Source organism: Python bivittatus, unplaced genomic scaffold (genome assembly GCF_059951505.1).
Source record: "Python bivittatus isolate LINGU-HERP-01145 unplaced genomic scaffold, Pbiv_v1 ctg000780_np1212, whole genome shotgun sequence".
Taxonomy (NCBI): Eukaryota; Metazoa; Chordata; class Lepidosauria; order Squamata; family Pythonidae; genus Python; species Python bivittatus.
In genome coordinates, this window is record NW_028277108.1 from 4,041,521 (window position 1) to 4,054,974 (window position 13,454).

The window sequence follows — 13,454 nt, forward strand, 5'->3', positions numbered from 1 at the left end:
GGGACCATCTCACCCCCTTCACATCAACCCATCCCACCTGGTCAGGCAGAGAAGGCATGTTACGGACCCCTTTAGCGAGAGAATGTCAGCTGGCGTGGCCCAGGAAGAGACCCTTCTCTGCCATTGCCCCCACCCTCTGGCATATTCTCCCCCCAGAGGTGCGGTGGGCGTCTACCTGAAAAGAACTAAAAAACCTGGCTCTGCCAGCTTGCATGGGGCAAGAAGAGTTTTAACCAACCCGGGAGGTGGCTGGCACCCTGATGATGCTCCCTGAGCCTAATACTCTCTAGTTACCATCATTCCTTGGAATATAATTATTTATTATTTATTTATTTAGGACCACTGTTATATTGTAATTTTTAATTAATGTCTATCTTTTCTGTAAACTGCCCAGAGTTGCTTTTTAGTGAGTGAGTGAGTGAGTGAGTGAGTGAGTGAGTGAGTGAGTGAATGAATGAATGAATGAATGAATGAATGAATGAATGAATGAATGAAATAAGCTAATCACACCCTTTGCCGTATTTAGGATAAGGTGAGCAACCTAAGGACCATGGCAACATGTGGCCTCTAAACCCTTTTTTGCATATCCCAGAGCCCTTTCCAACTACAACTGCTGAAAACCAATGACAGGCCTTCCTACCATTCTGAAGTGGGAGAAGCACAAAAGCTGTTACAGGATTAGGGTTAAAGAGAAGAGAATGTTAAATCCTATGTTTCTATTAACCTTCTTGCAGAACTGAGAAAATGAAAAAGACATCTGCATTCATCACAGGCAAGACAGAACCTCTTATTTTAAAGCATTGTATTGTGGAGTTCTTGGTGTCCTCAGAGCTCTCGCACTGATGATGTTACCGAGTTGGCTAATGAAACATCTGCGAGGTCAGAGAGCACCAAGAACTCCACAGTTCAGTGCTGAGCTACAGATACTCTCTTCTGTTGAAAGCATTAGATTATTTATTGCTCCTTAGGCTTAGTTCAGAGAACAGCAATGAGGATGATCAAGGAATTAAAAATGAAATCCTCTCAACAGAGATAGAAGAAACTGGGAATGTTTAGCCTTGGTAAATGTGAAAGGAGATATGATCACACTTTTCAAGTATCTCAAGAGGGTTACACAGAGAAGCATGTCCTGTTATTCCAAAAGGTAGGCCATGAAATAATATAGTTCAATTACAGGAAGACAGATTTGGGTGTTTGGAAGTTACCCTGGTTTGACATTGGACTCAAGGCTGGACAAGGCAGTCAAGGAACTGCTTTAGTCGGGATGCCTGCACTAAGCAGAGGTGTGTGGACGTGATGGTTCTTTCCATATCTATGACTGTTGAATTCCATTGGCAAGATCAAAATCTGGGTCTTGCATCTGTATCTGTAGCCAGTAGATGGGGCTAATAGCTACTTTTCTCCTCTACGACATGACTGATGCAGTGTGACGTCTCACAGCCGAGCCGGTAATTTACCGACCTTTTTACACATAACTGTAGTTGTGGAATATGAAGACAGATTGATCTTGTCAGAATTTATGCCCTTGATAAATGGAAAGGAGTCGGAAAGTGGGGAAAAAGTGGAAAAGCTGAAATTGGAAGTCACACCTTTAAAAATCATCGGAGGTCGGCCCTTGTGGGCAGAATGATATTGGCTGATGTTGCTGATGACGTTTATTAATTATACCTTCCGTTTTCCCAAGAACATTAACGTTTCTGGACAGAGAAAATGTTAGGTGTATTTGTTGGGATGGCTCCTTATATACTTTTGATGATGATGATGGTCCTTCAAGTCAGCGTTGACTCCTGGTAACTGCCTGGCAAGTCCCTGCAGTTTTCTTGGCAAGATTTTTTGGAAGTGGTTTGCCCTGGCCTGCTTCTTAGGGCTGAGAGAAAGAATGACTGGCCCAAGGTCACCCTACTGGCTTCATAGCTAAGGCAGGACTGGAACTCATGGTCACCCGGTTTCTAGCCTGGTGCCTTCACCACTAAATCAAACTGTCTCTCTTATATATTATATTATACCGCCTCGCCCCGGTCATATATATATACCATGGATAAAATCTATAAATAATTAAAAAACATATATTAAAAATGCCCTAAAACCTCCTATAATTGTTAGCCCTAAAAACCTGCAAGATGCTGGGGGGGGACAAACCCATCACCCCACCAGCCATCTCCACAGGTGCGGGCTCCCCTCCAGCTCAGATGCAAGACCCAGATTTTGATCTTGCCAATGGAATTCAACAGTCATAGATATGGAAAGAACCATCACGTCCACACACCTCTGCTTAGTGCAGGCATCCCGACTAAAGCAGTTCCTTGACTGCCTTGTCCAGCCTTGAGTCCAATGTCAAACCAGGGTAACTTCCAAACACCCAAATCTGTCTTCCTGTAATTGAACTATATTATTCAGCCCAAGTGGGGTGGGCTGAAATGACCGGGGCGAGGCGGTATAATATATATATATATATTATACCGGCTCGCCCCGGTCATTTCAGCCCGCCCCACTCGGTCCAGCAGAAGGGGCAGGTTGCAGACCCCACCGGTCAGGGAATTTCGATTGGTGGGGTCTTGGCAGAGAGCCTTTTCTGCTGCAGCGCCTGCCCTATGGAACATCCTGCCTCCTGAGGTCCGGTGTGCCCCCTCCCTCATGGCCTTCAGGAAAGGGATCAAATCCTGGCTCTGCCAGAAGGCCTGGGGGCCGGAAGGGGGCCCGCACCTGTGGAGATGGCTGGTGGGGTGATGGGTTTGTCCCCCCCCAGCATCTTGCAGGTTTTTAGGGCTAAAAATTATAGGAGGTTTTAGGGCATTTTTAATATATGTTTTTTAATTATTTATAGATTTTATCCATGGTTGGAGGGACCTGTGTTTTTTCTTTTTTATTATTGTGAGCCGCCCAGAGTCACCCGTTGGGGGAGATGGGCGGCATACAAGTTTGATAATAAATAAAATAAAAAATATATATACATTAGTGTTCTTTTTTCCCCTCCCTCCCTCCCATGCCAATAAAATACAACAGAAAGCAGTAAAAGTAGCAACATATAACCAAGGGAAGAGGAGAAAATACCCTGCCATGTATATAAAACATAGTACATGCTATTAAGATTTCACATGCCTGTAAGATTTCCCCCTCCTGCCACAAGCCGAGGCACTCTACTGTTTGGTCCTTTGTTACCCTGTCCTTTCCAGGCCAAACAGAAGAACAACTTTGCTGCTTCCCTGAGGGTGACCATTTTGCCCTCTTTCTGTGACGTTGTACAACGAAGATCGGGAATGGGGTGAAATGTTGGCTGCTTGCTGAATTGAGCCAACTCCCCTCAAGTGGCCCACGAAGCGGGTGCTGGCCAGCTCAAGCAAGCAGAGCTTATGGGCGTTCTTGTGGTAGCACAACATCATTGCCATGAGCTTGAGTGACAAAGCTAATCAGTGAGCTAAATTGGTGAAGGAATTTCAAAGATAGATTGCAAAACTGCTATAACTGTGTCTCATCAGGATGTTCAATTATTTCCTGTGGCTTGAACAAAATTGGGTGTCTTCTCAAATCACGCTACACATTAATCAGTTCCTGACTGATATCTTTGTAACATTACCTAATAACAATTTTGAAGGGCTGGTGTTAATTAGGTAATTATTACTGTTTGTCCCTTCTGCGTGCCATTTTCCTCTGGTCTTACAGTTTCTAAATTCCCCCTATCACCCACATTTTGTATTTATGTATGCTTGTATATAATAGTTCTGAGCATGAAACTGAGCCAACTCAGGGAGGCAGTGAAGGACCGGAAGGCCTGGCGCAATATGGTTCATGGGGTCACGGAGAGTCGGACACGACTTAACGACTAAACAAAAATATAATAGTTCATGCCCTTTATGAAATGGAGCTGAGTTCACAGATTCTTATGTCATAATAAAAGTGTTAAGTGCTTAATGTTCCAGAATAGCTAATAATCAGCCAAGAAAGATTAATAACACACACACACACACACAGATGGATAGTGAGTGAGTGCGTGAGAGAGAGATGATAGATAGATAGATAGATAGATAGATAGATAGATAGATAGATAGATAGGTGATAGATAGATAGATAGATAGATAGATAGATAGATAGATAGATAGATAGATAAGTGATAGATAGATAGATAGATAGATAGATAGATAGATAGATAGATGTTAATATGGCTCAGTATTAAAACAATATTAGGGAATGTTAAATGAATATTATGTGCCCCATGAAAATAAAAAAGGTATTTCACTGAAATTACATTAAGGTTAATTCTCAGCACACCTCTTAGGGAGAGGACAATGTGAGTCCAAAGGATCTCTTCATTTTCAGAGGGATCCTCAGACTGAAGCGCCTGTGGCATGGAGACCGCCTGAGGTGGTAGCAATGGCATCTTCTGTGGGCAGATGGCCAGCAAAGCCTCAGCTTTGCTGTTCAGGATGCTGAGTGTGCTTTCAGTGTTCCTTACCACGGCAGGAAATAGGCTAACAGGGTTTTCCAGAATAAGTTGTCCTAATGTCTCATTGTGATGAGTCCTCAGAGTGTGGCATCAAAGAAAGAGTGGCACCTACTTCTCTTGTTGTCTTACTCTAAGGACACAACAGTGAGGAGTAACTTCACCTGCAATCTACTTTTCATTTGGCCTCAGCCACAAGGTCTGTTGTTCTCCTCATGGAAAGTAATGTGAGTTACTTACAAGTTAGTAACTGGTTCTGCTTTTCTGGATTAGGAAAAAGCAGATGAGTGTATTCAGAGTGCCCCCACCACTACCACCACCCAACCTCAAACCAAGCTCTGTACTAGAATAGCCACTGCTCTTTTACTTCCAGGGGCTGGAAATTCCATTGTGGGCTTTTAAAAATTCTGCCATAGGAATATTGACCTTTAAATGTTCCTGCATCTAAAACTGAAAAAAGAAAAGACATGATTTCTAGACCATGGAAGAACAGATCAATCAAATGAAACCCTTGTGCTTGATGGGGACACGTGGGAGCTCCACAAGCTTCCCACAGTAATCAATTAGGATATTGATCTCATGGAAGATCAATATCCTAATGCTCAGACAATAACAAATAACATGAAACAGTGCCAGTAGGTGTCCAGTCCCACTGCAGCCACAGTAAAAATGGCCATGGAGAGATGGGAGGGGGCAAATTGGGACCCAGCAGTTCTTTGAAGGCTCTTTCTACATATGACCTAGCATGTCCACTAGGAAGTCTTCTTCTGGTATAGGATGGAAAATATTTGTTAATCCTAGCCTGACTTCAGCCTGCCTCAGCAGTGGGCTGATGACAAGGTAGAGGTTCCAGTGTGAGGACATACACTGCCAAATCATTGGTAAATCATACTTATCCTGGGGCAACCAAGATGAACTGATGAAATTCAATGTCAGAATGACAACCCCACTCTCTCTCACCGATGTTAGATTGAAGTGCTCTCATTCTTTTTAGTAAAATGGGAAAAATGGAGGCTGGAGGCAGGAAGGTGACATCCTGTCTAATCTGCTAGAAATCTCTAGTTAATTTTTTCCATGTCAGGTTGTTGAAACGTTTGAAATGGCTCATTACAAGATGAAAATTAGAGCTTGATCTCCCTCGGTAATGCACATCAAACCCCACTGCTTATTGATTTCAGCTGATGTGTGAAAGCTGGCTATAGATTTGTTTTCGCTCTGCTTCTAGAAGGATACACTTTTTGTTTTAAATGCCTGTGCTTCTCAGCCCTTTAGCCCTGTGTAATCAACCTCAGGAACCAAAACTATTCAGATGGTATTCTTTTTTTAAAAAATCTTAATTATCATAAAGCTAGATTCTGATCTTTGTTTTTTTTTCCCCCCTCTATCTGATTCTGGCTAAACGCCATTAATATAATCCTCTTCAGGGCCATTCTTATGCCATCGCATCGATTTCCTTCTCTGCCTGCTTTTCAGCTCTGAAATCCAATCTGTTGTAACAAAACGAGGCATGGCAAAGGCCAGCTCATCCGAGGATAAACATCTGGAAGAGGAGAAGGGGAAATTCCTTCCCCTGATGCTTTTTTTTTTCAAGAGGAAAAGAAACCGAACTGATTACTTGCGGGAAGTTTTTTTGTGACGTCATTCAGGGAACAGATAAAAAGGCTCCAGGCATAAGAACAGCTCCAGTACACAAACAGCGACGGCGGCTGCAGCAGCAATGGAAATCAGCATGCAGAACGGAAGCACGCTGCTCTCTTGCAATGAGCCAAAAGACATGCCAAGCGTGCTGGCTTTGCAGCCTCTCTGGGACTTAGTCAGAACGCAGGAGGGTTTGATGAAGTCTCCATTCTTCCCAGTGCTGTTCAACTTTATAACATACACAGCTTTCTGCCTGCCTTTTGTCGCTCTGGACTTTTTAAGCGCTTGGATCTCCGCCTTGAGAAAGTATAAAATCCAACCGCAGATGTCCCCCTCGCCGCAGATGGTAGCAGTCTGTCTGACTCAAAGCATCTATCACCACATCGTGTGTATCTTTCCAGTGACTGTTGCGCATTGGTACTGGAGGCCAGTGAGCTTGCCCAAGGTCGCTCCCGAGGTGCCAGTGCTTATCCTGGAGGTAGCTGTTTGCCTGCTGATGTTTGATTTCTTCTCCTTTTCGTGGCATTTGCTCCACCACAAGGTGCCATGGCTCTACAAAACTTTCCACAAGATCCACCACAAGCACATCTCTACCTTTGCTCTGACCACCCAGTACGCCAGCATTTGGGAACTGCTCTGGCTGGGTTTCTTTGCTGTAATAAGTCCGATGCTGCTGAACTGTCATCCATTGACGGAAATGACTTTCTTCATTGCCAACATCTGGTTTTCAGTAGAAGATCATTCTGGCTATGACCTGCCATGGTCAACCCATAGACTGGTGCCTTTTGGCCTGTATGGAGGCGCTCCACACCATGATCTCCACCACTTGAAGTTCAAATTCAACTATGCACCTTACTTTACACACTGGGACCGGCTGTTTGGAACTCTTAGTCATGGTGTCAGGGAAAACAATGTATCTGTGAAGGTCAACAAAGATTAATTTTGAACCCCATCCCTCACCCCATCCTTCCCAGAGTCAATATTTTGGAAACTCTGATGTGAAAATAAGCTGAGGAAATTTGTACTGCACATATTTGTGTTAATATATTTATATGTTGTATTTAATTAATATTCATAGCTTATGATGTTTGGAATTTGGTTCTAATGACACAAGCTTCGTGAAAGAGATGAAAACAGTATGTTTTTTCTGCGGATATCTGTGCTTTTATAAAGCTGCTATAAATGATCAACTAATATCTAAGTCTGCTGGCTGAAGAAATAATGCATACATATAATTCCTATGGAATTTCTCTTGTCTTCAAATTGAGGAGAAAAGGGTTCTTTTTGTAAACATTTCTGTTTGTTGCTAACCGAAACGTAGCACTGATCTTTTGTCCTGTGAGATTTAAATTATTTATATTATATTGATGAAATAAACCAAAATTTAATATTATTCCATGTCTGTTGTCTATGCAATTTTTGAAAATTCTAGAATGGTTTAATGTGTGCGACTGCTCTGTTAATTGGCTAAGAACTTCATGCTATATGGGTGTGTGCATGTGTGTGTGTTTGAAAAAAGAACTTAAAGAACTACTGTGCTGGAGAAGGAAGAGTTCAGTCCTTACATCTTGGGATTTCTACTTGCAATTTTTTTTTTTCTGCTCAAGAAGGATTACAGTATTCCTCCAGCTGTTCTGACAGTCTGTCTATCCCTCTAGAACTCTTACCACCTTATTCTGCAATTAGGGAATCAGGCCTCAGCTGGTTCACCTCTCTTTTGGTTTAGGTATAGTGCATTCAATATTGCTACACAGCAATGCCAAATACTATTTCTGTGGCAAAACACTGGTAGAGTCTTCTGGGGGTTGGGGGGGGGGGTGAGGGATCAGAGTCCTAAATCCTTGTTTCTACGTATCCATGCCTGCATAATGGTGTGTGCTGCAAGGATATCTACAGTATTACCATCCCTAAGTTTGCTCAGCGACAGTTAGTATTTCACTGTTAAAGAAAGATTTAAACTCCAAGGTTGGTGTGTATAGTGTGGGTATGATCTACTTTAAAAAAAATAACACAATATTGTAGAAAAACAAACCCTACATTAACAGAACATGAGAAAATATTGGGAATTTCTCTCTATCGCAATTTTCAGAAGTGACTCATTTCATTTTACATACACACACACCAGAAGGTAATACATGTAATTTAAATTAACATTGTGCTATATTTTAAAAAAAGGGTTTTGGAATTTTTTGACTATTTGGCAGCCTATAGTACAGAGAAAAATGTTGCAATTCAGGTTTCGGTTTTCTGTCTTGGTTTGAGTTTTGGAAAGAACCTGCTACAGCCATTGAACTGTAGGCTGTTCTTACATTCATTTGGCCCTCCATATAAATGGTTATTGCTTATAGCAAGGGTAGTAAAGTAGACAATGCTAGGGATATATACACACGCATAAAAATATTTTAATTTTAGAGGGCTGAAGGGGCATGAGGAGTGGTGTGGTATGGGTCATCAAGACAGAATAGAGCAACATTTCAGTTGTGTTGGAGAACCTGGGGCTGGTTGATAAACAGCCAACAAAAAATTATGCCATCAAAAAAAATGGCAAATTTGACAAATTTCAGTGCAGTTTTTTTGGAAGGCTCTAGTGACTATAAAATGGGGTGGGAGCTGCATGCAGCTCAGGTCCTTACTTTGCCCATCCCTGCCATAGAAGGCTGAGCTGCAGAATACACATTTTTCCAGAAGCTCTTGTTGAATTCCTGAAATTTCCAGTTTGAAAGATATGATTACAGGAGATGGGGAATGTACCTGCCCCATTAAGGATATTCCCAGCAACCCTGTGAGGTAAGTTAGGGCTGAGAAAAAATGACCAGCTCAAAGTTGATATGGTGAAATGACACGAGATCTAGATATAATTAAAGATATGTCCCTGTGGCTGAAAACTCAGTGCCATGACTTTTTGACTTTTGTAACATTGCAACATCCTTCTTCATTATCTAGGCTTTTATGCTGCTCCAATTAATCCAACATTGGGCGGTTTACGATTTCGGAGGTTAAGGAGCTGCTACAATTGTAGAACATATTGCTCTGTCTAGGTATCTTAATCTAATAGGGGAGCTCCCTAACTTTCTAAACAAATTGCAACCAAAATATAAATACCATGACTTTGTTACAACATCTATAAACCAAAGGAGCCCAGGTTTAGAAAAGTCAGATACATTTTGCCAACTTTGCATGTCACAAAGCTGTCTCACATGAATTAATGCAACTAACAGATGTGGGCCTTCATGCAGGTTGCTGATGTGCACTCCTAGTCATGACTGATGCTAGGAGTTGTAGTTGGGCAGGCGAGGGACCATTCGCCCTGTGCCTCAAGCTCAAAAGGGACCAGAAATTTAGACAAAAAAACATTTTTTTCCTTTGGTTTTACTTAAAGTACTTCAGTTATGCCTGGCTTCAAAAAGTGGAGGTTTCCCAGCCTCTCTGGATCCATAAGGTCTCATAATTATAGATGAACAAATGCATAACTGAGATGATTATATATTACTTTTTACCCTGCATTTCCTCTCAGAAGTTTGACCTGCGGATATTCCCAGCAACCCTGTGAGGTAAGTTAGGGCTGAGAAAAAATGACTAGCTCAAAGTTGATATGGTGAAATGACACGAGATCTAGATATAATTAAAGATATGTCCCTGTGGCTGAAAACTCAGTGCCATGACTTTTTGACTTTTGTAACATTGCAACATCCTTCTTCATTATCTAGGCTTTTATGCTGCTCCAATTAATCCAACATTGGGCGGTTTACGATTTCTCCATATGGTATTTAGGATCACAAGCCTACATAATACCTCATAAACAAAAATATTTCATGATCAATAGCCTACTTTCTCATCTCATTCCATCTCTTGAAGCCACTTCCTCAGGAGCAGCATTCAATCTTCTGTCCTGTTCTTGAAGGCCCTATTAGAGAGCTAGGTCTCCACTGTCCTCTGAAACTCTAACAGGGTTGGGTTGTCCTTATTTTTCTGGGGCTAAGCTCTTCCAGAGGAGGGGGGACACCAGCAAGATGGCTCACCCTTGGAAGTTACAGTGTTCAATTTCATTATTGACATTTTTAAGGACAGAAAGAAAAATGGGGTGGGGAGAGGCTGTTGTTTTCAGTAGCACGAAAGCATCATTCAGGTGGATATGAATGGCAAAGTAGAAGCAGCACCTTGGCTCACAATAGTGTGCAGATAGGACCTCAGTCTGAAAGGACATATTGCTCAAAGAGCAGATGATACAATCAACAGGAGATCGTAATTCACTTTATACGATATAGAGGCCCATGTAGCCCAGGCTTGGGGAAAATAACATTATTAATTGGGGAAGAGAATATGGGTGGAATCTAATACTCAAACAGTTTGTTTCCATTGGCTCACAGTTATAATACGGCTCAAGTGTGTGCTGTTTGAATTAGTTAAAAGGAAATGTGTGGAACTTTGGACATCTCATGACTATGCGGTTTGGTCTACTTCACATTTTCATTGAATGCTGCAAATGTGTCCTTTCTCCAATCCAAGGGGAAAATCCAAGGGTTTGATGATAGAATTCTCTTGACTCTGCTTTCCATTCTGTTTGAACAATTGTGACTTGTTCTTGCTCATTACCCTTCTGGGGAAATCCCTTTTTTAAAAACTGAAAAGTTTCTGCATGTCAACCTTTCCATAAAGCATACATAATCACAGATTTGGATCTTTGAATTTGATTGCCAAAGCTTCATCTTCTGCTGCTGCTGCCTGTATTTATTCAACCTTTCACTTTCTCACAGAGCTGGTGAAAACGCTGCCACTCCTTCCCTCCTTTTCATATTTTCAAGGACAGCTTGTTTGCTCTTGTCTCCTTCCTTCTAAGTAGTTTCATTGCCCAAGGCAAGGCTTATCAGATAAAACAGAAATAATTAGAAAGGTTCGAGGAAAAATACCTCCCCCCCCCCCCCGGTTTGAGGTAGAACTGGGTTCAGAAAAAGAAGAGTTGGTGGCTATTCAGAACACCAAACTTTGGGTGCTATATAATTATAGGCCGTCTCCTCATCTATCCATCAGCACTACTGTAGACTTTTCCCTTTTGGGATAAGCAACATTGTTCAAAGAGTACAGAAGGAGTAAGAAATAGTAAGGTGAAGAAATGAAAGATACGAGATAAGAAGAAAAAAAAGGAAATACAGCTAAATCTGGTTGACGTCAACACCATTCACCATACTTCTCTAAATCATTCTATCCTAGCAAACCATGCTTGCTTCCACCACTTCCATAGATCACTTCATACATAATCTTTGGTTCAATAAACTACTCACCTCTTTCTTTTTGTGGATCTCGTCAACATTCTTAATCTTCCCCTTCTGCTTGACCCATTCACTCTTCCTGCATATATTTCTTTGCAGTTAAGTCTTTATTAATTCCCTTTGTACGATCAAATCGCCTAAATGTTCTTCTTTCATTCCAGTTACTTGTTTTTGTATTTAATCTACATTCATTCAGCATCCACTCATCCTTTATCCTTTTTTATCTTATTTACTATGTGCACTTTGGAAATACCTTATTCTCACTGTGTTCAACTTGCATTTATGTTTCTCCTGACACACTTATCATTTCCATATTAAAAAGTGGGGAGAAGTACACTCTTAGACACAACAATTTTTGCTTTTCTTAAAAAACAAGCATTAATTCCTTGCAACAGTCTACATACTACTCGCTACCCTTCTACCAGGATTTGCACTTCTTAAAATTTCTCCATTCATTTTCCCATTTTTTCTAAACATTCCATTGAAATATGCAAATTCATTTAATTGCCTTTTTTTTTTTTGCCATCTATTTATAACTTGCAATTGTTCAATTACATTTTCCCTGTCAAACACAGCTACAGGTAGTCCTTGTTTAATCACTGTCTCATTTAGTGACTGTTCACAGTTACAGCGGTGATGAAAATGTAACTTTGCAGGTCTGTAAAGCAAAGGAAAGGTGATGTAAGATCATAAGTACGGTTTCACTTAGCAACCACTTCATTTAATGATTAAGTTGCCTGTCCCAATTGTGGTTGCTAAATGAGGACTACCTGTACCTTGGTCTTCATAAATTAATGTTCAGATCCATATTCCTTGTTGCATTATTCAAATATTCACTGCAAATCATTCAGGTTCTCAGCCAACAACATGGTAACTGCATATAACACATGTAGATTCATATTCCTAACTTACATACCTCTAACATCATCTCAAATATTCCTTATATAGTTATCCATAAAAATTACAGATGTAATGTTTGTATTACTCCCTGATCAATGCTGAACTGCTCACCTTCCATTTGTTCTCATGTATGCTTTAATTTTATCATGTGCCATTTTCACTGTATCCAGAAATCAACACTGAGCTCTGCAAAACATTCTATAATTCAAGTTTATTCAGTATCAGCAAATTAATAAGAAAAATTCTTTCTCATATACATGCATTTCTCTGGGCAAAAATCTGATTTGTACACCCTTCTGGCACAAGCCACACTGTACGTCCAAAATTTTGTTTATTGTCACCTTCTGCCAAGCACCTTCCAAGTCACATTTAGCAATCTAATCCTCCTGTAGTTTTTCAGTTCATCTTGTGCCTTTCCTTTGGATGGAGGAACAATAACAACATTTTCCTAATCATCAGGTACATATGCAGTCTTCACACACACATTACAGGAGTCACACAGATACCTCTATTTTAAACACTTCTCCATGCAGCCTTACCATTTTTCAACATTTCCACAACATTTATAACTCGTTCCCATCCATTTGTTCTTCTACATTAACATTCATATGATTCATTTAAATGTTATTATTTGATATACCACTGTCATTCCCATTCAGATTGCAACGATCAGTAGGAATAACCTTGAGGAACAGGAGGAAGAGCCACAACCAAGGCAACAGTCAGATAAACGAAATCTGGGCCTGGGGCTGAAATGTAATTTGAGATAGTGTTGCAGACATGACCCTCCCTAGTTCTCACGAAGATAAAAGGAGGGAGGGGGGAAGCACATTCAGACTTGCAAGATTCTGTTACTATAACCTTATAATAAAAGTAGTATTAGCATTCATAACTCTGGCATTCTAGCCTGGTCTACCTTGAAGGGCTGACACAAATCTCCAAATATCCTTCCGGTATTCCCTCATTTTATTTCATCCCAAACCTTTTCATCACTTTCATTTTAAATTCCATTCATGCTGCTGGAGGTTCCTTGTTTAGTTCTTGCCACACCCTTCCAAAATAATTTTAATTTCCATCAAAATCACTTTGCCTTTTTTGTACCTCTTTTTTTTTTTAATTCCTTGTTCTCTTTCACCACTTTCTTTGCAATCATCCTTTTCTCTCTGGAAAAATATACTTTTCTTTCATCCTTTCTTGCCACAATCATTCTC

At 40.8% G+C, this 13,454-nt stretch overlaps 1 protein-coding gene across 1 annotated transcript; it reads left to right on the top strand.

Annotated features, from left to right (window-relative positions):
- The first annotated feature begins 6,140 nt into the window (after positions 1-6,140).
- Positions 6,141-7,468, top strand: CH25H (cholesterol 25-hydroxylase). The gene has a single exon (XM_007444381.3). The coding sequence runs from the start codon at positions 6,156-6,158 to the stop codon at positions 7,014-7,016; it is 861 nt and encodes a 286-aa protein (XP_007444443.1). The 5' UTR covers positions 6,141-6,155; the 3' UTR covers positions 7,017-7,468.
- The last annotated feature ends 5,986 nt before the right edge of the window (positions 7,469-13,454 follow it).